Genomic DNA, 24,269 nt, shown 5'->3' with positions numbered 1-24,269 from the left:
TCTCGTGACGCACAGTCTTCGAATCAATTATTTTCTCGACCGGCCCCGGTACCTACTGAAGTAGAGAGGCCCATAGAACTACAGAAGTGTTTTTTAAAATAATAATCAGAATGGCCAGTGAGCTATGCTATAGTGAACTTTATGCCCGCTGGTAGATCTGCAACAATCATGTTTCTTGGAGGCAAGTCAGTTATTGTTTAACGAATGGGACAGAGTATAGTCCGTTGGTCCATAAAGTCCACTCCTCAATTTTTCTTTTCACGTACATTCCCAGCATCCTTTAGAAGCAGCAATGGCGGACGCTTCTTCACGTGCTAAGTATTATTCCAAGGCTAAAATCTATTAAATTCTCCTCTAGATAATGAAGGCCATGTTAGGCGTGGTAAAATTATTTCTCTGCTTAGTATTTCCGGCATTTGCACTCCAGCAGGAGATCTTAAACCAAGACTGTCCTTTGTATGCCGGAACGACCTTTTTCGTCAACACTTCTGGAGTAAACTCTCCTAATTGTGGGGCTTCATCGAAGCCCTGTTACAGCATATCGTACGCCGTCAATCTAGCGGTTAGAAAGAACGTTAGCTCGCTAACTGTTAATATATCCACGGGAAAATATGAAGAGTTGGAAAGTATTAAACTGGACTGTGGAAGATGGAGCTTACGGAAAGTTACTTTTTGGGGAGAGCGGTTAGTGAACAGAGTAATATAGTTTTGTGTGTGTCCAATGGCTTTTTCACGTGACAACTTATCAACCGCTTTGTATTTTGATTTTCTCCAACTTTGCTTATAAAAAATGCTGCAATCTATTTTTTAACTTTTGGTTTCCTCTAAAAGTTTTTTTGTAACTATTTTTAAAATAGGGTTGATGAACAATTGGTCGAAGTTGACTATTCATTAGACGTGCTGCTCTGTGAAGTGAGCTTGATTGATCTTCACTGGCTAAATAGCAGGCCAGTGATTCACCAAGCCTCTATGTCAGATGTGGCGATCTGCCAGTGCACTGTAAAAGGAACAAATATAAGCATCACTGGTAGCTCATCCAACATTATTCTTAAGTACAGCAACATTTCAAGCAGTTCAGGTTACCATCCAAAGTTACCTTTACTATCGATGGCAACTCTTTCAGGATTTCACAACTTCGTGCAGATTTTAAATTGCAACTTTGTGAAGAATGTTGGGCCTGTCCTCACTGTAGAAAACATTTATCAAACATCTATTGTTGACTCATATTTGGAAGGAAACAAAGTACTGGCAGGTGGTTCCATTATTACGGGACATGTTTCACATCTTAAACTCTCTGGAACAAAATTTATCAGAAATGTTGGACATTTGCTGTTTTTAGATGATAATCATTCCTTGGCCAGTTTAGAGGTGAGTGTAGAAGTCACAGCAAGCTTTTCAAGTTATTTTAGCTCTGAATTTGGAGTAGTTAACCCTTCACAACCTAAGGTGGTTCTCCATACTGTTTTTCTACACATTTCCTATGGTGGCTTACAAGGAGAATTTGCCCAAAGATCAGGAGCATCTTGAGTTTGTGATCATTTCCTTTTTTTCTCACAACCTTTTAAGGTTTATTCATCACTCCTTTAACCCCCCCTGATTCAAACATTAAAATGTTTGATTCAGGGGGGGTTAAAGGAGTGATGAATCAAAAGAAGTCGACACATTGCAATTTGTTTTATAGTATGACTAATAACTTTGCTTTTTTGTTGGTAATGAGGAATGTGATTTCAGCTGTAACATGGTCAATAAGAGTTTGTTTTTGTCACCTGTGCTGTTGCAAAACGTTCATCAAGTGTCCTGCGATGACTGCACTGTGGATGCAGACTGCCCAGGTAATATGTTTGGTTGAAGTTTCAAATTCTGAGGTAGTTTTAGGTTGAAATTACTTAATATATACTGGTAAGTCAAATCTGTGAGTTGTGTACTTAAAACCAATATGCTAGTGGTTGCTATATTGAATACATGTATGTATAGTATGGGCTATTCTTGAGTTCAGGGAACCTTCACTTTCTGATTAAGGTCAGCTGGATAACTTCTTTCTGTAATGGAAGGTTTATCTTGTATCATTTTTATAAACAAGGCTTGTGTTTACTCTTGGCTCCCAGTTCAAAGATCTCCCTTCTTGCTGTCATTCACATTTCCATTTGAACTGGTTAGGGAAATTCAGTGAAATCTCAAGATTACACCCTCTAGCTTGTAAGTTTATGTGTTCTCATCAGCCTGGTCCCAGTTGTTTAAATGTTGGATAACACTATCCTCTGGATAAATTGCTATCTGGTGAATAGTGCAGTACATTTTGTAAACAGTTATCCACTGGATAGCGATTTATCTGTAGGGTTTAAACACATGTGACAAAGCTTGTTGGGAATATGACTGAAGATATTTTTTTCTTGTGTTTCAGTCCTCTGTGGACCAGGGGAGTTTCTGTCAAGTAACATTCTTTGCAGTCCTTGTCCAGTAGGAACTTACAGCTTAGGAACTGCGTCAAACAAAAGCATGCTACGATGCACAAGGTAAACTGTAATAATAAGGTAAACTGTATAATAGGTAGAAGCTGAAGGGAGGTTTCTTGTGAGATAAATGAAAATAGATAGTGGAAGAAAACTCTAAGCATTCATTTCACAATAAATGAGTTTGAGTAGATGCAAATATTAAGGTGCATATGGATGTAGCCTGACCAGTCCAAATTTGTTAATAGAGCCTGGAACTACCATGCAGGACATTAGGGGAGATTTCTTAGAAAGATGGTTTATCAGAAAAGAGAGAGGGGCTTGTTGGACAGTGGGCTGTTATAGAGGGGGCATGTCTGAGAGGGGGCATGTCTGAGAGGGGGCAAATCAGAGAGGGGGCATACTCAAGAGGAGGATTTTCTAACAGAAGGGTGGTGTTTTTTCGACAGTGGGCTTATCATTGAGGGAGCCTTGTTATAATGGAAGAGGGGAGGGCTTGTGGAGACAAGGGCTTCTTAGGAAGGGGATCTTTGACAGGAAAGCTCAAGATGGGGGGGGGGGGGGCTGATTTAAGATGAGGACTTTTAAGAGAGGAGTCTTATTTATGAGGGTCAATGAATAGAGAGGGGAGCTTATTACAGAGATGGGCTCATTAAAATGTGAGTGCTCTATATGGATTGTTAACAGACCCTTTGGTGTCTGTTTCCCTTATTAATACTCATCAGAGAAAATTTCACCAAACACATTGAAGTATTAAACTTAATTGCTTGTGATCTTGCAGCTGTCCAGCTGGAACATACAGTTCAAAGACAAGAAGTATGCAGTGCACACGTTGTGCAAAGGGTACCTTTGCATCAAAGACAGGGTTTGTATTATTATTATTATTATTATTATTATTATTTTGATATTTGTTATTATTTCTTTCTTGTTGTGGTTGATAAGATTCCAGTTTTCTAAAAACAGGCACTTGATGTTTCTTCCTTGGTTATAAACTCAGAGAACTCAACCTCAGTACACTGTGTAGCATGTGCCATTATTGAGTTTTAAGGATTAAGATTTGTGTAAGGAAGCAATGAAAACATTTCTGCGTGACATTCCTGCAACTGACAGTTTAGTAGACCGTTTCCTATTCCCGAAACCCCTTACTTTTAGATTTAGGTCAAGTGCACATTCCCTCTTGTAAAATTCCGCTTTATTTGTATGAAGATTATGGAATAAATATGCGTTATTTCTAGAGATCTTTACAGAGGTGTCTTATGTGCATGCGTTGAAATATGAAAGTTACCTCGTGATACTTTAACCCTTTAACTCCTATTAGTTATTAACATGTAACTTCTTGCTATAACATACACACATTGTCCAACCAACATGTTATAAGAATACTCAAATTTATCAAGTAGCTGATTTAACACCAAATTCTCGTGACTTGTTCACAAGAAAATGTATAGCAGTTAGAGGGGAGAATTAACAATCAGATCTTGGGAGTTAAAGGGTCAAGAATGAATAGATATATTGAATTGTTTCAGGTCGTCATCGTGCACCAAGTGTAAGAACGATTTTTTCACCTCAAAACCAGGTCAATCTTCGTGTTCTTCAGGTAGGAAGTAATTTGATTTTATTAGTTTCTGGTTTTTCTATTTGGTCTCTCTTGTTTTGTCTCTTAAGGCTAAGTACGACAACTGGGAGAATTAAATATTGTGGCCAATAACACAACACAATGGCCTGATCAAGGCTCGAACCCAAATCTCTCTTCCTGGAGTCCTGCTCGCAGACCATTAGGGCTCTGTGGCCCTCCATAGTAGAACTCAAAAAGTTTTGTCCTCTTGGTTCACAAAATTCCTAATATTTTTGTTCTTTACTTTTTTTTTTCCTATCAGCGAGAATTGGTTTTATCGTGTTCACAGTGTTCGTGTCTCTTCTAATTGCCGGGCCCCTGCTGATTCTGATCTTGCAGAAGCGTTCACGAGAGGAGAAGTGTTCCTTGTGTATTCCGCGCTCGCCGTCAAGGCAGAGATTGCGCGAAGATAAACAACCTAACATCTATGTTGTACAAAATGAATAAGACACCGAGGACATTTATAAGGTTTTACGTATTACGCTCGTAAAATCGTGAAGTATGCTTCTTTTTTTCGCGTCACCGAGGAGAGCCAGTGCTTCTATCCTCAAAACTGTTACCTGCTAAAGTAATCTTTTTTTTTTGCGTAATTATGTCGGAGCAAAAAGACACTTCTTTGCTTTCCGCCCTATAGGAGACTTTCCAAATTAGGAGGCTTTAAGGAACGCGAGATAGCGATAGGTAAACCTCTCCCGACTCGTCTTAAACCTTCCCGCGGGACGAGAACGCCTCCTCGCAGGCTATGAATGTACTCGATTTGCAATCAGTAGGTTCTCCATGAGTGATAAACAAGTGGCACCTGCACTCCACCTAACCGTGACGTGATTATCTATCCCATTAGAAATTTAATAAGCCAAAGTTGTAAAAGAACCCTCGGCATCGAAAAGTTTTGAAGTTTCTTGAAGTTTTATAGCCTATTAGCAACAGTATCTTTACCAACAACGCAGTCACGTTTTTTTTCGAATTTCGAGACAACAAATGCATTTCGTAACGGCAAATAAGTTTTTTGACACCTCGAATAGTCTCAACTTAGCTAGTAAGTATGTAGTGCACAGGGGCGATTTAAGTATGTAAATAATCGTAATTTTTTGTCATCAGTGTTTTGGTATTTTTTTTTGTTTTGTTTTAAGATATTAAGCTAAAGCACATTTTTGTAACGATTTTCTTTCTTCATTTTTATTTTGAGGAAACAGAAATATACCATAACAGTTTCGAAAATTTCACTGTCTTGTCCCATTCTTGCGGCCACTTACTTTTCCAGGCAGAAAAGTTTGAAACTGGACTCTAAATTTCCCACTGTTAGCGGAAGTGTTTCCCGGTGAGCTACTGATAGGTCGTTTCTTACGCGCGTTAAGTTCAGATTAGAAATTGTTTGGTATGAGATTTACCGTTCTCATGCCAAACTGTGGGTATAGGTAACTTCTATCTCCAACAACTGAGCAAAAACAGAAGTTCCCAACAGGCATGGATGCGTCGAAAGAGAAGGATTCCAAGCCCTTTGCCGCCAGTGCAAAAATCAACGTGCGATGAGTCGAACGCATGGATCCGTCATTGTGGTGAATTGATCTCGCAATGTATTTATTTCTGTAACAATAGGCCAGAGACAATCGATTCATTCTCTAAATCTCCTGGATCGTCTTTTTTCTAAGGGCGGACAACGTTATTTAACTAATAAATAGCTATCCAGCAGACGTGCTGGCTATCCACTGGGTACAGATTTCTTCATCGGACGGCAATACTTACCCTTCGAGCGACCGGGGCCTGGAAAAGGAATCATAAGTGAGAAAGAGGCACTCACGATCGTCGAAGAAAGAACAACTTAGATTGAACAAATCGATCAAGGAAAGAGAAAAGGGGAAGTAGACACGAATTCTGAACGACGACCTCTTCGTCTTTACAGACTCGTCCGTAACACGAAATAAACACATCCACAAAATATTGAGTGAAAACTAGTTTATTTTGCAATGGTACGTTCCTCTAAAAAAATTTCTTCAGCTTTCGCACGTTTTAATTTTACGGTCTACACTGTACATTGCCTTCTGTTTTGTGTTAAAGTTACCTTTGTCTATTAATCCCTCGCGGTTTTGTAAAGGCCCATCAGAACTTTACAGCTTTAGTTATCTTACTGAAAATAAGCTTAAAGGTGCATATCTTATGGCGCAGAATACTTTACTGTTTGGAAACAAGGTTCAACCTCATGAATTCCAACCTGATGATGTGGCTCCTAAGTTCCAGGTGGACTTGATTAATTATTGCATTAGCCAACAAGAGCCACCGGACAGATATCTGTAGGGCTGCATCATGTGTCTGGAGTTTTTGGATCAAACATTACACTCAGTCAACTACGTGCGCGGGAAAGACTCAGTTTCAGAGCTATGCCAATCTCGTTTTGAGTACCGCGATCCATTTGGTCAGCTGCTCGGACGCAAGATTCTGTCGTCGAGCTCGCTTATCCTGTTCTGTGTTTTAGAGAAATTTTCAATTGAGTGCCGAAAGTAATGAAGAATTGTTTTGGGTTTGGCCTTCGCTCTGTGATTGGTCAAAGACAACTCGCGCCAGCTTCTCAACCAATAAATACAAACTAGAAGCAACCTCAACTTAGTCACTCGCGTTCCCGCGCCTCAAGCTGGTTGCCTGTCTTTGCTGAGTTCTGATTGGTTAATGATGTTAACCCTTTGCTGTGATTGGTAGTTGTGATTACTTTGATTTTGGTTTACAACATTCAATTGAAAACTGCTCTGTTTAATTCACCAGTCAATCCGCTGGACATGGATAACGAAGGCACTAGAAGCGAGATCGCACATGTGCAAACAGGCCACTTTTTAACACCAAAATACAAAAGTGAAATTATTGAAATAGTCTTACTTAAATACTATAAACGGTAACTACGTTTCAGATCCTTGTAGCAGCTTTGCATGAACCATCCTTTCATTGACAATACAATCCTTGTACTAAAATTTAGGACAAACAACTTACAAATAACTTTCGACGTGGAATGTTGATCATTATTGATAAAATACAATATATAAGCAAACGTGTGCATTGAATTCTGCCTGTTATTTACTAGTCATTATAATTGCAACATTGGAATTTTTTTAGTGAAATTTTGGCAAAATATGACGATTCGTATCCCACCCACCCCTCCCGGACGTTTGCACTCCCAAAATTAGTCATTGCAAGTCAACACAGCGGGTAAGCGTAGGGCATGCGCGAGGGGATCAATTCTGGACGTCCGCGCCCTAATTTTTCGCGAAATTTCTATCGAAAAATTATTAAACATTGTTCCGCAAAAGAAGCGAAGGAAAATTGAGACGTTCATAGAAATCTAAAAAAGGAAACAACAGTAGGAAAAAGGACACTTACACAAAGCTTATTCATGTACGGGTATCCTGTTGATTTAATATTTTGTTTTGAGCTTTACCGAAAAAAGTTGCAGACTTTTTTAATACCGTGACGAACTAGCTTGTGTAATTACTTTTAACTCGAGTGAAACAACTTAGTCCTGATAGCCCTAAGGCACGCCACCCAACAACTTTCGCACAAGCACAGACGTTTGACCGCTGTGTTTCGCTGGACAATGATCGAAAAACTTTGAAGAGTTTCAAACGTGGGGATAGTCTTTTTAACGAATAGCAACATGTCAGAAGCCTTTTTTTTACTGACAAATAAAATATTAATTAATGACACGTATCTTATAATTATCTTAAAATGTAACCATGGCTTTTTTCACAGGAAACTTATACTTGTTTGAAGTTTGCGTTCCGTTGGTGACATTGGTGGGAAAAATCTGTTATTGGTCGGCCGCGCTGACTCCCGCGAGGGTTCCCTGTTTTGGCGCGCTTTTAGCTGCTCAGCGTACGCCTCCCATCTTGCGTCATCACTTTCGTGAGTAAGGTAGCGTTCTCCGACAGCCGCTTCCAGACTCCTAAGGTCCAACCAGGTTTGATAGTCCTGGGTACGAGATAGATGAAAAAGTTACTGAATGGGTCACACAAAATGAAGATTGTTTGACTCTGATTTGAAACTGCTGATCGTGAAACCAGCAACTCATACGTCAAATAAGAGCTTGATAATGGGGAATGGATGTTTAAAATTGGAGAAAACAATGACTTACATTCAATAAAAATGAATTTATTATTAACGAAGATTAAAGGAATCGTTTCAAATAACCTCTTTTAAAATACAAAACGTCCTCGGGATACTGTGCATCACATCTCGTCATCTTCTCATAGGGGAGTGGTCATTATTTGCCGCCTTTCGTGGGTGGGGTGGGGTGGTCGGATGTTGGGGGAAGGGAAAGATTTTGGTTGTGTCTATAGAACATTTACCTTATCCCCCCTCCTCACTCCTCCCCCCCCCCCCCCCCCCCCCCCAAAAAAAAAAAAAATACCGGGATAATAAAGAATGGGCCCAAAGCAAGTCTCTTTACAATATCCACGAGCTTATTTCTAAGTTGCTACATTAGGTGCTACAGAACTTGCTCTTTGTAACTCACCTGGAGCCACGAATGTATAAGCGACTTATCACAAGTGTAACGACATCTCTGTTTGACTTGTAAGAGATTGTTTATCAGATCAATTGCTAGAGAAGAGAAGAGAAGAGAAGAATGATTCACATTGATGAGTGAGAAACCATGATTAGACTAAGTTTTGTCGCTCTGAAAGTTTTAAACAAAGAAATGTACTGAAACTCACCTTCAGGCGAAATCTCCTGCCATGGATCGGGTGGATACATAAAAGCAGCGTTGTGAATTTGATCTTGAATATCCTCTTCTTCATTGAACGGGAAAGTGCCGCTTAAACTGAAAAAGAACGGATTTCAGTCTGTAATTTCAACTTGAGATCGGCTTGTCCCATGGCTGTCATTTACACCAATGTATACTAACGAAGAAAGTTCAAATTTTCCCACGGTGTCGAGCAGAAGTTACGGTTTTGCAAGGAAGTTGTTTTAACAGACCCCTGATGTGTTAAAACGCATGTTGCCCCTCCCCCCCCCCGCCTTTACACCACCACCCTGTTCCAGTACCTCATCATTTGAGACAAGAGTCCAGAGCACTTTGCGGCGTAACGATTTAGCACCAAGTCTGTCAGATTCTCTATAAATGACATCTGCCTTAGACACGTTTAAGACACCCAGGTTTTGCACAGCGATCAGTCGTCGAAGAGCATATTTTCCAATTTGTTTGAATACATAAGTGCTTTCATTCATTTGCATAGTTGTGTGGATGGAAGGGTCTTATTCATCGTTGTGTCTGTGATACCGTGGAGAGACTCGAGACGTATTCCCCAGCTGTTTCAAGAAAGAACTTGAAGATGACTTCTACAGTGTGCGGCAAACGACGAAATAAACTTAAAGTTCCGTCACTTAAATTCAATTCAGGAGAAAATTAGGGGAAAAAAAGCTATTCTAAGAAGTAAAGAAAGATATCATCATTTTAATATCACGGCTAAATGAATTCTGTAAAAGTAGTGGTTAAGCTCTCTTCTTACCTTACATAAACGACGACACCGACCGACCACATATCGAGAGATCTGTTGTATCCTTTATTGAGTAGGACCTCAGGGGCGAGGTAGGCTGGAGTCCCGACAACCGATCGACGGAACGATTTCTCTTCGATTATCCGAGCAAAACCGAAGTCGCACAGTTTGATCTGTTGAAGAGAACAAAAAAAATCAGGCCTCGCTCGACAAGCTCCTGAATAGTAATAATGATAATAATAACGATAATGACAAGGATAATAATAATAATAATAATAATAATAATAATAATAATAATAATAATAATAACAATAATAATGATAATAATGATAATTATAATGATAATGATAACGATCTAGATATCTATCATGATCACGATAAGTGTAATGACTACATTAATAACAACAATCACTTGACATCTACAAATATTTCACAGTTTTGTTTTATGTTCTTCTCATTCCACTATTTTTCAAAGCTTTCTACTCTTAACCATTGCCGTTCTCTAGAAAAAACAAGGCCCACAAATTTATTTCAAAAGAACAGCACTAACGGAACCTCACCTGTGGGAAACCACATTCGGATGATACTGACGATAACAACACATTCTCTGGTTTTAAGTCACAATGAACAATATTTCGGCTGTGTAGATCTCTCAGAGCCACTAAAATCTGTACGCAAAGAAAAAAAAAAGAAAAAACGTAAAGCAAATCGAGATCATTTATCGTTGAGACAACATGACTCATTCAACATCTCTGCTTCTGGACCAAATCCGTCCATCAAGGAGAATGTTGCCATTGGCCGATGGAATACCTATCACCTTAAGAATCGTTGCTTAAAAAAAAAATGCAGTAACAATGATGATAAAACTAGGGATCATTGTAAGTATCTGAGCCACTGTGAATCTACTCCCCCCCCTCCCCCCCAACTCAACATTAACCCTAACTTTTTATTGGTTGACTATTGTTGATTCTAGGGGGAGTGTTAGATGCGCAGTTGCTTAGATACCGACATTGATCCAAAACTTAGGTCTGACAAAGAAAAATGTGTTGCTATTTCTCTCAAGTGATGTCTGTCCGTGGGAAAATTTCAAGCATTTGTATTATTTTAGTGTAACACAGCATGCGAGGTAAACAGTATTTCACATCGTTCTCTTTATGAATGAACTAAGGTCTTCCTTCCACTCTCAATTTTTTTGCATTTGTGTCGCACCCTGTCGGAATCATCCCAAAGTCAGACCCAACTCATTCCACCCTGTCGGCGTGCATTGTAATTCAACCAAAGATCAAAGTTTTCCTCATTGTAAGCTGTTTCTCAGATTCGAATTTGTGTGCGTAAATATCGACCAATTACCGATGGATCTCTTAAAGCTACGTCGTCAGAATTGAGCTTTCGATGCAAGTTACCCCAGCTGCGCTTGCTAGGGGAAGTGAATTCATTTTACCTGTGTTATGAGGAATTTCGTGCATCTCTCGTCCAATCTTCCCTTGGCACTCGACAGAATAAGTTCCAACATGTCGCCTCGCATTTTTTCCATGACTACGAACACCTGAAAGACAGATGTTTAAACGTGAATTTATTGTAAACATAGGGGGACCCGAGTCACACCACAGAAATTGGCTCGGTTTTTTCGGGCTTTTCCTGCGCACTCCGTGTGAGGTGTCTACATCCTTGATGATCCTTGTGTTGCTTTCATTTATTTTCATTCTTTTGCTGTTTTTCTTCCCAACCAAGTTATCATTCTGTTTCAAAAGGAATTTTCAACACGGAAAGCAATGATCTACAATCCCCAGACTCCGCTCCTTGAATTCCTTCGACTGATGAGTAAAAAGCCTGTTTTGATGACACGAGAATCGACGAGCACTCTCCTAGAGAGCCAAACAGCACCTATTTGTAAACTGATGCTTTTTCCGTTACACTGAGACCCATTTTATTCCTCCTTGTGAAATTCATAGTGTGAGCAACAGAAGCGGCAACCGAAATAAGTTACCCACAATTGAAGCAAGGTTTTCATTTGAGTCTCGGAAAAACTCTGGGATTGCTTTGTTTTTTGCTTCGCACTGTGATTGGTCAAAAAAACACTCGCGATGCACTTGGTCACCCGCGTTTTTTCCAGCGCTTCGCGTAGTTTGCTTGTTTTTACTTAAAGTTCTGGTTGGCTGAGGTTTCTTGGTGTTGGTTTAATCGGCTCTCTTTCTAGCTGTACTTACCCTTTCAGGAGTTTCAAACATCTCTTCTAAATTCACTACACCTGGGTGGTTGACATGCTAAGGAAAATAAGATGAATAAAAAAGTAACTTCATTAATGAAAACTTTTCATACGGCACGCTAAATAACGAAGGTTCTGGCCATACTCTCCAAAATGATCTAGGGCGTAATCTTTTTAATGCAAGCACCTTTGAAAAAATTTTAAAAATTGGCAACAGTAAAAAGGGAAAGCACAGACAATGAGAAAAGCAGCGTATTACACACCTGAAGAATTCCTACTTCATTTTTCAATTGCGCTTCTTGTTTTGTAGGAAAGCGTTGTTTGTCAATGACTTTAATAGCTACATCTCGTCCACTTTCACGATGAACCCCTGTTAGTTTTACAAAAAAAAATCCACTGTCTCGCTTTCTTAAAAAGATTTGTAAGGTTGGTGTAAATTATTGAGTTATACCAAAATTGTTTTATTATCTTTTATTCCTCAGATAACCGCTGCATTCTGCTTATTAGGGGCACCGTTTATTCAAGGACAGTACTTACTCGAGAGCATAAGGTTCACGTCAGGATTTCGACTTGGTAACAAAACTTTGGAAGATTATTTCCTACCTCCAAATACATTCAAAATAGCGAATGAGGTCAGGGATCTGAGTGCTCAATCTTACTTGACATGTACAAAAGGTGACTGATTTTTTCTGTTTAATACGAAATGAATGGCTCGGTGGGTAACTATACGGGTTACTAAAAGCTGAAGATAACCTCCTCTATGCATCAGTACCTCAGAGTTTGTCACAAACGAACTACGCCGCTAATGAAAACCTAATTAAAACACATACCTCCATAGACAATTCCAAACTGTCCTGATCCGAGAATTTCGTCAGGGAATACTTGGTACAGTTGACTAATGTCCTTCAAAAGAGAAACGAAAAAAGTTCTTATCTAATCAAGTATGTAAAAATAAGAACAAAATGCAACTATTTCGCATAATTTAAGAGCTGAAATAAAAGATTGTTGTTGATTGCTTGCTGCTATACGCTAAGTAAGGAGTGCGTGACCAAGAAACATTTTACAAACCAATGGAGCATCTTTCACTTTCTCCTCTTCGTCTGTAACTTCCATCTCTACGTCAGAATTACTAACACCTAAACACAATGGAAAGTTTAGTGCTAACTGAGAGCAGATCATTATAATTACATCATACCGTTTGTAAGAGCGCATTTCCTTCGAGCATCGTAAAACCAAACGTAAAGTAATCACTTTAGCCTATCGGAACAAGGATAATATCACAAGGAACCAATGAGAACTCAAGCGAAAACAGGCAAACCGCCTAAAGCGCGGGAAAACGCGAGTGATCAATTTGCCATTGGTTTTGGATCTGATTGGTCGAGTCGCCAAGGGGAGGCGCGAGTTTCCTTGACCAATTAAATCGTACTGAGGCAAAAGCATTCAAATCCAACATTACTTGAGATTATCTTGTGTATGGATAACGACATCTACTGAGAAAAATCGCCTCCCAAGGTTTCAAGCAACTCGTCCTCAAGTTAAGGAGCTATGCTACTCTTAGCGCTTCTTGAAAAATTTAGCGTAGAAATGAAAGTTTTTTTTTAAGTCCGTTTTATTCTTGCCCATACTTAGATTATCAGTTGTTACCACGATGCTCTTCGCAAAGTAATACTTTGAAATCAAGTTACGATTTACTTTGCTAGGAGAGTGAAAAGACAAAAGTCACAACATCTCTGCGTATTGCTTATAACTTATGTCCGCTGTTTAAAATTACAGCCAAATTTCTACAGTCTGCACTTGTTGGAAATTGAGCAACGAAGTAGAGTGACGTAGACTCACCGTTGTTGCTTGAGGGGCAAACACTCGTGGTCGGTGTCACACAACCTGGCATAAGAGCAGAGCGCGTGACACTAGCCCAGGCCTGCCCCGCCACTGCTCCTACTCCACTGTCAGGGTCTGGGGTCTCGTTTTCGTCTTCAACTTGCCCCACGTAGTACACCATGTCCCTTGTCTTCATTTCAAAACAGTGCGGGGCTCGAGTGGCGTCTGTCGCCAGAGGGTCAATATTAGAATCAACTGACAGTATTTCAGACAGTTGAATATCCTGTGAGAGATGGAAGAAGATAAAAAAATATAACCTAGAATGTCATGAACTAACTGATTATCATAATTATACAAAATGTGGTGTTTTACAAGGATTACCAGCCCTGAGGAAAGCTGGAGCTACACGATGTAAAATTACGATATTTTTTACGTGTGTTTAACATCGCCAATCAGCTGCTGACAAGTCACTCGCCTTTCATGCCACACTGTCAAGTTGATGAATACGCGTACAATAAATTGTTTATGTGGAATTTCTCTTCTCGTGTTCAGTGTGAGTGATATCGAACGTGTGAGAAATTGAGTAGAACACTCGAAAAGAAATTCCACATCTACGTGGGCCCAAGTATCATTCTCTATTCATTTATTGTGTTTTCAATGATCAATTTGTTGAATTCTTCACAATGAATGTATTAATTCACTATTTTGTTTCTGCCATGTTTGATCAAGAATTATCAGATAAGTCAAAGGTGCAGTGAATCGATTTCATTGTTCACAGCAACAATATCCTCTTCGCCTTACCACTGGAAAGCTAACTTCATGAGAAAAATCAGAAGTTTAAATTGGGCTTTGTGGGTTTATAATTATGCTGAGCAAGTGATTTTAAAAGAGGAGACTTTTTGCATTTTCAGCAAACTTGACTTCTAATCAAAACCGATAAGTATTTTAAATTTGTGATTCTTGATGTTTCAAAACTTTTGGAAGAATAATTTGCCACCCTGTGTTGTTAACTAATGAATTTGTGTCATCACCAACTGCTATTCATCATAAAATAATAAAACTCAACAAAGAACAAACCTTGTAATATCTACTGCTAGTTGAATCTTGGAATAGTGTCAAACACTTTGTGTCTAGTCTCCAGTAGTGTCTTTTCCTCTAAAAACCAAATTTAAAATTATAACTTCATTTAAGAAATCAGTAAAAAAGAATTGACAAACTGAATTCACTGGACAAAGTCGTAGCCAAAGAGTAAAAAAAAAAACTTGAAATGAACACACTGTTCATAGTTCTTAAAACACCTTGTTTGAATATGAGCTTAGAGATAAGAATTAGTCATGGTCTCATGCACACATGTACATTTAAGGTCAATTTGGCATAGACAACAAATGCACGTCATTTGAAACAAAGTTGTCCTATGGTTGTGCTGCATGGAGGAGCCTGCTGTGGTAAGAACTCAAGCTAACCTTAAATTGATCCCTGAGGAGTGAATAGTTTTGAATGTCATGCTACACTAACATGCTCAACTTGAAATTAATGAACAAAGTTAGTTTGGCACAAATATAGTGCAATACTTGGAACAGAATTGACACAGCACAATAACCCTTTAAGTCCCTAGACTTCAAAAAAAATTTTCATTACTGTCTCCTGTACAATTCTCGTGATTTTAGTTTAGAGAATTTGGTATTGGACCAACTGATAATCCCCAAATTGATATCTTCCTTTATTCTCATCATTTGTCTGCTTGATATTGTATTGATATTGTAAGGAGAAATCCTCTCTTGGTCACTGATGAGGGTGAAAGGGTTAAATGCCAACAAAACATATGCCACACCTGAGTATCCTTGCTAGTAAAATGCACCATCCATCCCTGCTTCAACACTTTTGATCCTTTTCTTTTGGTATGCTTCACAGATACAACAATCCGTTGGAGTGGAATGTTGTTGCTCATTGTAGGAGTCAGCTGAGGCAACTCACTGTCTGGTGATGAGGGACTAGTTGGTTCAAAGTCCTCTTGGCTGCTGCGACTTGCTAATTCAATTTCTCTTTCATTCTCACTTAACTCTTGTTCATTTGGAATGTCATTTGAAAGATCCATTTCTGACAAACTTTCAGAAATGGCACCTGAGTCAGAAGAGCCAAGAGACCCTGCAGCATGAAAAACTCTTGGTTGTATCTTTGGTTGGATAATGATAATTTTAATTTATTTAGAGTTTAAGGGTTTTAAAACCCTTTAACTCCAAGTAGTGATTAACATGTAACCTCTCCCTACAATATTCCTACATTATCCAGCAAACAATTAATGAGAATACAAAAACTTATCAGGTAGAAGTTGTTATCTTGATCTTACCACAAATTCTCATAACTAATTTACAAGGAAATGTGTAGCAGCTAGAAGGGAGAATTATCAATCAGATCTTGAAAGCTGATGGGTTAAAACTTAGAAGGAATATATGGTATTGGTAGGGGGAGGAAATTTCAGACCTAGGGATCCACAGAATTAAAAAAACAACCACTGTTTACATTTGTTTTCATGTAAAACTTAAATTATCAGAATCACTTATTTTTTATTTACCTGTTTCTACCATTGCCCCCTCACCCAAACAAGTCTTGCCAACAAACTTCTCACACTTTCGATGGCAGTTATATTTACAATCTGCAATTATTCAAAAGAAGAATATCAGTCATTTGATGACTCAATAGTACAAATTAAGAAAAGCAATATTGACTTTCAATTGCTCATGTCAATTTTATTCAAAGGATCACAAAGAGGAATACCTTTACGGGAATTGCCATTTTAGACATTAACAAGATTCTAGTTGAACATCCACAAAATCTTTAATCAGTAGAAATGTGTCTAGGGATACTTAGTTTTACATGCCCGTATAGATGTTTGCTTCCCCATCAAAAATGTTATTTAATTCAGTTTCCCAAGCACTTTTGCCACCAACAGCAGCTATTGGTTTGCTCAAAGGCTTGACCTTTGTTTGGAGCACTCAACAAGGAGCATTCAGATTTCCTTTTCCTTTACATTTCTTACTTTGAATTCCTATTTTCATCAATACACAATCTTAACATTCACAAAATATAAAATGTGGAATGAATTTATCCCTTACCTTTACACTGTAACCCTTGACGGAATAGGCCCTTTAACTGTGAAAAGACAATAAATAGCCAATGTTGGATCTTGGCAATAACAATAACTCACGTGTAAGCATCCAATGAATGTAACTTTGTTTACAAGCAACCTTATCTCAATAGGCAGTCCTAATTGTCTAAAATAACCTTTAAAGTTACAACTTGTTTTCATAAATGGAAATGAATATTGAATCTTCTATGGACAATTCTTCATTTCCATCATTTTAACAACAACTTGCTTTACCATGATTAGAGTTTCCTTTAAGAATTACTTTAAAACTTTTAAGACAACTTCTCTAGTCTGCTACTGGTCAAAAGCAACCAGCCTCTATGGTCTAAGGAGTGCTAATTTTGAACATAATGTAGTTTCAAAGGAACTCTATGATTTATCACAAAGTCATTTTTCCTACCAGTTTTTTGCAAAAGTGGCACACTGTAGGCTTTTTATAGGAATGAACCACGAATGAGTGAGGTATTTGTAATTGGATTCTACCAGACAGCATTCTGTCAATCCAGATTGGACGACCACTCCAAGTTGCCCTTCTGTCTCTTGATGAAGGAAGGCTCTCGGAAAAGGAATTGGAGTGCTGGATCAAGAATGCTGAATCATTTGGGCCACTGACCTGAGAAGCTGGCCTCGGAAGAGTATGTGAATGCAGAGCCATGTTTAATCCAGAAGCACTGTTGCGATGTCTTGAATCTGAACAATTATTTGGTATCTTGAATGCACATTTTTTGTGATAGTTACCACCACATCCTGTGAAAGTAAAGGTAACAGTCCTTGCTCTTTTTCAAAGTCTTCCATTTTCTTACAATATCCTTTTTACCGAACATGACCAAGTAAAGAAACATGCCCAGCTGCTACTGTATGGTTTGCCATGGTAAGTAGAGAAATATTTTTAAAAGGAATAAATTTGTAGCTAAAGTTGTCAATACAGCATATGATCATTAACAAAATGGTGACCTTTTCATTTCTAAGTGATGTGATTTAAGCTAGAGAGAAACAAACATTTTCATATGGGGGTGGGGTGGGGGGTGGGGTGGGGGGAGGGGGAGGGGGAGGGAGGAGTGACAAAGTCATAGTTCTGAAAATTGTTTGACAAACAGAAAGTCTTTCACTTTCAGAGGTTACCATGTGTTCATTTCTCATTAAAATGTTATTACAATGTCAAGTAATTAGGCACTGATATAAAAAGCTGTATACAGAAAAGATCAAGCAGATGTTATCTTGATAAAAGTCCAGATTTTTGTCAGCATTTATCAAAGAAATGTAGGGACTTCTGTTGCAAGAATCCATTTTTAGATCCTGAGAATGAAAGAGTACCATATCAATAATAACTAGAGACTGTACCTTCACATTTGATTCCTTGTCTTACAAGGCCAAACAACATTTCACCACAAAAGTCACAAAATGTTGGAGATCTGTACGAATGAACAATCAGCATGTGAGGACGAATAATGGTCTCATCTGCTGGGACTTTAGCTGAAAAAAAAAAAAAAAAAAAATCAACAAAGAAGAAAATTATTCAAAATACTTAAAAAAGATAAAAGGAATTATTATCATAATGATAATAATCAACACAAATATTTGCCATTATTGACATTTATTCCATTTAACTTCAAAATTTAGAGAATTTAAAACATAATTGAAATATCAGAGACTCCCATCTCATGTACAATTAACACTCCATCCTTAAAAGTGCCTCCCCATCCCCACCCTCTTCTCTGCCGTAAGTTTGTCCCTTTAAAACTAAACCAGTTACGGTGACAAGTGTATTAAGGCAAAACTAAGAAAAATTTCATCTTGTCAACTTAATTAACTTTATCCTAATTTCTTCCTGGTCATGGTCTGATTCAAACAATGCTGTTCATGCCTGGAATACATAACATCATAATTTTCTAAGATGTCAACTTCTCCAATTTGCATCACACCCACCCACTGACCACTTATAAACCCATATAGACCTCTTGCTGGGGAAATAACATAATCATATTTCACATATAAGTAATTAGAGTGAAACATTTTCTCTTGGCAGCAAACCCAGTTTTTAAGCTGACATACCTGAAACAACAACTTCAATAACAGAGCCTTCATGCAACTGGTCCACGCTGGTTAACTTCTCCAATATGTTAGTTGTGGAATAGTTGTGTATAAACATGATCACTTTGTCTGCTATACCAATGCAAGAGTGGTCTGGGAACTGATTGGGAAAAAAATAAAGAGAAAAGAAACACAGCTAAATGACACAAAACAGTCTGTGATCCAAAATTTCCCACACAACATTAAGCACAATGTTACAAGCACAATGCACTATGAGTGTTATAATCAAAATAGGTTATTAGTTAAATTGTGAAAAAGTCCTGAGCCTAGTTTGTTCTGCTACTGAAGCATATGTTTGTTTTGTATCATGAGCCGAGAGACCCTTATTTATTTTTAATCACAGATTTTACTTTTTGAAAAAGCTTCGAAAGATATAATTCCATACACTGATGGGATGCTGATCTACAGAGGGTGACCCTCTAACCCCTGTATATTAAATCAGTCTTCCTTGATAATTTCTTACAGTATTTACCCTCCTGGACATTGTGGAAAGAGAAGTACTGTGGGTGTTTCTCTCATGAACAAAACATGAATTATCATTACTCTGTCAGGCATTGTGGCATATTTTGCAGGCCTAACCTTTTAACTCCCAAGATCTCTTTAGTAATTCTCCTTACTGTCTGCTATATAGTTCTTGTGATGTTAGCTTGGAGAATTTGGTATTAGATCAACTAATGATCCCCTAGTTAAGATTTTTCTTTATTCTCGTCACTTGTTTACTGGATATTGTATTGATATTGTAAGGAGAAATTCTGTCTTGGTCACTCGTGGAAAGTTTAAGCATTAAATAGCTTGCAAGCTAGGGTAACTGTTCGTACTCTTTTGTCGTCATTTTTATATGTTCTTATTTGCTCAAGGCCCTCCAAAGTCATAGTTATAATTGATACTACTACTAATAATAATAATACTACATCATCATCATAAAACTGTTGATGTTCTTTGACCTAAATGTTTTGGGCCCCTCTAAGTGCCCATTTTAACTTGATCTGTTAAACTCTGAGAAGAGGCCTGAGCATATGGACTCTATTGATTTACTAACACATCATAACTTGACACCAGAAATTTTCTACAGGAGCACAGCAGGAGAGTACTGCAGTTTATTGGTGTAATGCCTCTGCCATTACTATTTTGTTTTCATTCTCATGGTAAATTTATTATGTATCAATTGGGTAAGTGTAGTAAAACTCCCCAAAATAGCACTTAGCAATCAACCAGTTGCCCGTATCACCTGTAAGACAGGCTTCATCAAATCTTACCGACAGAATGTAGAGAAACAAAAGCCAACAGAAAAGATGCTTTAAATTGAACTGTTTGGGTGAAAAAAAAATTGATTTGCCACTTAGAACAAAGAGTTGCAACGAAATTGGGAAGATAACATAATGTGTTTGACTCTTTAACACAAGTAACCCAAACTCAAGACAAAAAAAAAAAAACGTCAAAATAATCCATTTTACATCAGGATAATTGGATTTTCAAGTTCATTATCCCAATCATACCACACACAAACCCTTTCATATCGACCAACGACAGATGTGTACTTCAAACACAGGCTGACTGCAGTCATGCTTAAGGATCCAGCAGTGATAGTTCGTCAAGAGCAGAACATTACTCAAGAAAGATCATAACCAGTTTAAGAAATGCCTTAAGTTGTTTATGCTTGAGATATCAAATTTCAGATCCTAAAAATAGTTCATTGTGCACTAGGATATAATGCAAGTAGAATGAAAATGCAATAGTGTGCATTTACCTACTTCTTCTGCTTGTAAATTTTCACAGAACAAAGCTCAATCTAAACAGCTGGTATTCATTCATGAGATCATTTTCAATTTGCAAATTGCTGAATTTGACATACAGCATCAAAGGGAAAAATTTTCTTTCAAGTATAAGCAAATAAGAATTTTTTTCACACTTGAAGTAGTAAAAGCATTGTTTAGTTTTAGTAAATTTGTCTTAAACACTCAAACTACAGTAGCGGGGTTTTTATTCCTTTGATTTAACAATAAGAAAAAAAAAACCAAAAGAGGAGAAAATAAACAAACTTGCCTAATTTCCAGGTCTTTGACGAACATTCTGATTAAAATTTAGAGCGATACAAACTCTAGCAAAGCCTGTTGAAATGACATATACGTGCGAAGTTCGTGATCGAACCGAGCTTTTGATGTTGAATATATTTTTGGTTATAAATGTGACATTTGCAGGTGCACGCGACAAAACGCCTCCAGAATTGGCAATATCGACGTTATTTGAATATCTACGACGACAAATGAACCTATCTAATGACTGTTCAACTGAGAAGAACCCGTAGTTAAAAGAAAAACTTAAAGAAAAAAACAGGAAGTTATTGGCGCTGGTGTGGCGACAAACGCACCGATACACAGCATAAATCGACATCACCTATTTCGTGTCTCTTTGATGACCGATCCATTGCACTAATTTGCCAATTTCCCAAAAGAGGAATCTGGTTGATGCAAAATGGTTTATGAAGCTAGACGTTAACCAGGGGTATAGAAAAATTGTACACATAGCGATTTAGAGTCTAGTTACACTTGAACAATATGAACAACCGTCCACAAACTTTGAAAACTTTAACAACTAAGAACATTACCACTTGCAGATAAGATCACTTTAGACCGGTTTAAATTGACGGAAACTCTGAGCCGAGAGACCCTTGTTCATTTTTCATTCACAGATTTTAATTTTCGAAAAAAACTTCGAAAGATATTACTCCGTACGCTAGAATGGTTTAGTGTCTTGGATGAATGACCCATGCCGCGTGACAGCAAATAGTCGTTGATGGTTCTTCACGTTGTTTTCGCTATCGACTGTCGCTCACGAACAAGGGGCGGTCGGAGAAAATCGAGATATACAACCACTAAACATGCTATAATCGGCCATGCGGTCTGTCGTGGTGAATATTTAAACAAAACACGATTTAAATAAAAGGGCCCTCTAAAAGACACGGACACAAACTGTCATTTTACATCCTGTGAGCTCGCAACCGTTAAATAAACTATAAAAACAAAAAAATTATTGACCATCAAAGTCACCATCTATTTTCTGTAGTTGGCGGCGAACTCGATGACTAATAAGCAGTCGGTGATATTAAAGAGTGACTTTACGAGCCAAGATAAAGATTTGTTCCTTGTGCGATCAGCAGAAAATATAAGCTTGAGAATTAAAGATCCGAATGATCGAATCTTGTTCTTTCCCCCGAATTAAAAGTAACAGAAACGTCAGCAGTTGGATGCTATATTTCTCACGGATAAACCCTAAAAGAGAGCAACTGTGGTTGAACCAAAATGCTGGCGATTAAATAAGCTTAATTATACCTTTTGATCGAGGAACGAATGTGCCAGTTCTCTTAACGCCGACATATCCTTTCCTTCAAATCCATACGTTTCCCTTGCCAAGCCGCATTGGAAGGAAATTCCTCTCCGCGGATAGACAGGCTCAGTCATAGCTGTACACACAAATCATCAAAGAATATTCTCTAAACATCAATCACACACAACCCAAAAGGCGATAAATTTCGCTGACCAAAGAGTTATTACTCGCTACTGTCTCTACTAGAAATATTTCCCTAACAATATGGGCGACAACATTGTCACGTGACAGCTACATATTGCCCGGCAGAAAAAAAAAGAGAGGAACGTATTTCCGGTAATTTTAACTTCCGGTATTGTTTGAAGGGTAAAATTGTATGATCATAATACACAAAAGCAAACAAGCAAAGAAACGGAAATAAATGGTTGAACTGATAAACGTACGTCCAGTGTAATAACGCCTAATATAGCAAATGAAATGAAAGACTACAAGCTCGCCAACCTGCAACAAAAATGGAATGTGAGATCTTTCAATCTTTTATGACACAAGAAAGACTGCTCAATACAGAGTACAATATAACAATCAAACTGCAAGTTTTATGTGCACGCAATTTCGTGGGTAAAGAAATTCGATAGTTCAAGAAATTTGCTTTAAAGTACTTTTCCTGAAAAGCCCCTTTCTCATTTTTTGCTTTTTCAATGCACTTCCGCGATTTGCCGTAACGAATTTGGTTAGGTTGACACTGATGACGTAAGTCCCTCTTCTCAATAACGTCAGAGCAAATGTAATAATAGGAATCTGACGTCACAGAAATGCGCTCTATAGACAAAATAATGGTTTACGAGCAAGACAACAAGTAGACCATCCAGTTCTATAAACAGCTCGCAGTCACGGTTAAGGCTGCGACTCTATACATCTAGAGTGGTTTACTCTCGTTTCGTCAAGAAAAGCCTGCAATGAAGAGTCGCAAATTTGACTGTTACTAATGTTTTGTGAAGTATTACACCGATTTGAAATGACATATTGTGTAATAACCATGCTATCTAACATTGACGAAGTCTAAATAATTTGCGGCAAAGGAATTCGAAACTACTCTGATAACTTATTACCGCCAGGGGTATTCCCTTACCTGAAAATAGAACATTCTTTTAAGCTTCATTGAGCGCTGTTAGCTCACGCATTTCTAGTACAGAATGTCACAAGTGCAAGTGAAGGGAATGCTGGTAACTGAGAAAGACGTAGGAATGATTTTCATTTGAGAATTCGAGGAGGACATTTCTTATTTAATGGGATAATCTGACAGATTGATATTTGTATGTAGCAATGATATGTCTTAGGAGTAATAACGCAGTTTAGAGAATAGGTCAAATTTTCTACACCAAATACGGTTTAAAATGTTTTTCATCTCCACAACTATCTTCGTGTCGTTGTGAAAATGGTTACCAACCCTGCAAATCTGAATAAATTTGACATTGCTTCTTTATATTGGCCGTGCCGTTCACTCTTTCTTCAATGGCCTTGGGAGAACTTTCGTAGGTTGAACTACCTATTAGCCAGGCTGGGAGTGACCTCCAAGCCCTAGGAAAGCTACCAGTAAACAACAACTAAGGATGACTGATATCAACTGGCCGCTTCCAGAGCTAACATTGAACATTTGGATCGATATGCAACATGTGCTTGACAACCAAACGGAAACTTGAATAGGACACCCCAATGACGAGACGACGTTGTGACGAAAAGCGATGTGAAACTTGCTCAAGTTTAAATATAATTCAAAGGCCTCCGAGATTTTCTAGAGGATGTTCACTCACAGGAAGTTAAAAAGATACTAACATCTCATATCTGAGATTATCCAAAGCCACTCTCAGTGATGTGCGGATACAGGTTTGTTTTAAGGTTCAACAAACAATCGGAACAAGAGGCTAATTCCTAATTTCGCACCCTCTGCTTTAGACACGAAAATCATAATTTGTTTGATAGCAAATAACCTTCAAGACCAAAAAAGACAGTCATGCCTTTCCGCTCACTCTCTCTCTCAAACCACAACGTACAATATTATTTACTTGCTTATTGGACAAAGTCAAGTTGACTTGTTATGTCTGTTAAACCAAAATACTTCAATAAAATAGTTGCGATGTTCGAC

The 24,269-nt window shown here is 38.1% G+C and overlaps 2 protein-coding genes across 3 annotated transcripts; one reads left to right on the top strand and one right to left on the bottom strand.

Annotated features, from left to right (window-relative positions):
- The first annotated feature begins 288 nt into the window (after positions 1-288).
- On the top strand, positions 289-5,288 carry LOC131783954 (uncharacterized). Its single transcript, XM_059100732.2, has 7 exons — positions 289-684; positions 858-1,368; positions 1,718-1,832; positions 2,402-2,513; positions 3,232-3,315; positions 3,977-4,047; positions 4,328-5,288. The coding sequence occupies exons 1-7, from the start codon at positions 362-364 to the stop codon at positions 4,510-4,512; spliced, it is 1,401 nt and encodes a 466-aa protein (XP_058956715.2). The 5' UTR covers positions 289-361; the 3' UTR covers positions 4,513-5,288.
- A 715-nt stretch (positions 5,289-6,003) lies between these two features.
- LOC136282238 (serine/threonine-protein kinase D3-like) lies at positions 6,004-22,397 on the bottom strand. 2 transcript variants are annotated; one of them, XM_066169567.1, is made up of 19 exons: positions 22,132-22,397; positions 18,764-18,902; positions 18,053-18,184; positions 17,112-17,458; positions 16,680-16,716; positions 16,139-16,219; positions 15,398-15,711; positions 14,644-14,721; positions 13,585-13,849; positions 12,817-12,884; positions 12,579-12,651; positions 12,012-12,118; positions 11,750-11,806; positions 10,984-11,088; positions 10,103-10,210; positions 9,555-9,715; positions 8,760-8,866; positions 8,561-8,646; positions 6,004-8,016 (listed from the first exon to the last, which is right to left on the bottom strand). In XM_066169567.1, exons 1-19 carry the CDS (start codon positions 22,258-22,260, stop codon positions 7,792-7,794), a joined length of 2,619 nt encoding a protein of 872 aa, XP_066025664.1. In that variant the 5' UTR covers positions 22,261-22,397; the 3' UTR covers positions 6,004-7,791. The 2 variants fall into 2 exon arrangements, with proteins under 2 accessions (XP_066025664.1, XP_066025665.1); XM_066169568.1 differs by having other exon boundaries at positions 17,325-17,458.
- Positions 22,398-24,269: the final 1,872 nt, after the last annotated feature.

The sequence above is a fragment of the Pocillopora verrucosa genome, chromosome 7, assembly GCF_036669915.1.
Source record: "Pocillopora verrucosa isolate sample1 chromosome 7, ASM3666991v2, whole genome shotgun sequence".
Lineage (NCBI taxonomy): Eukaryota > Metazoa > Cnidaria > Anthozoa > Scleractinia > Pocilloporidae > Pocillopora > Pocillopora verrucosa.
Note: the sequence above shows the minus strand (reverse complement) of the source record. Positions and strands in the feature narration are given on the sequence as shown.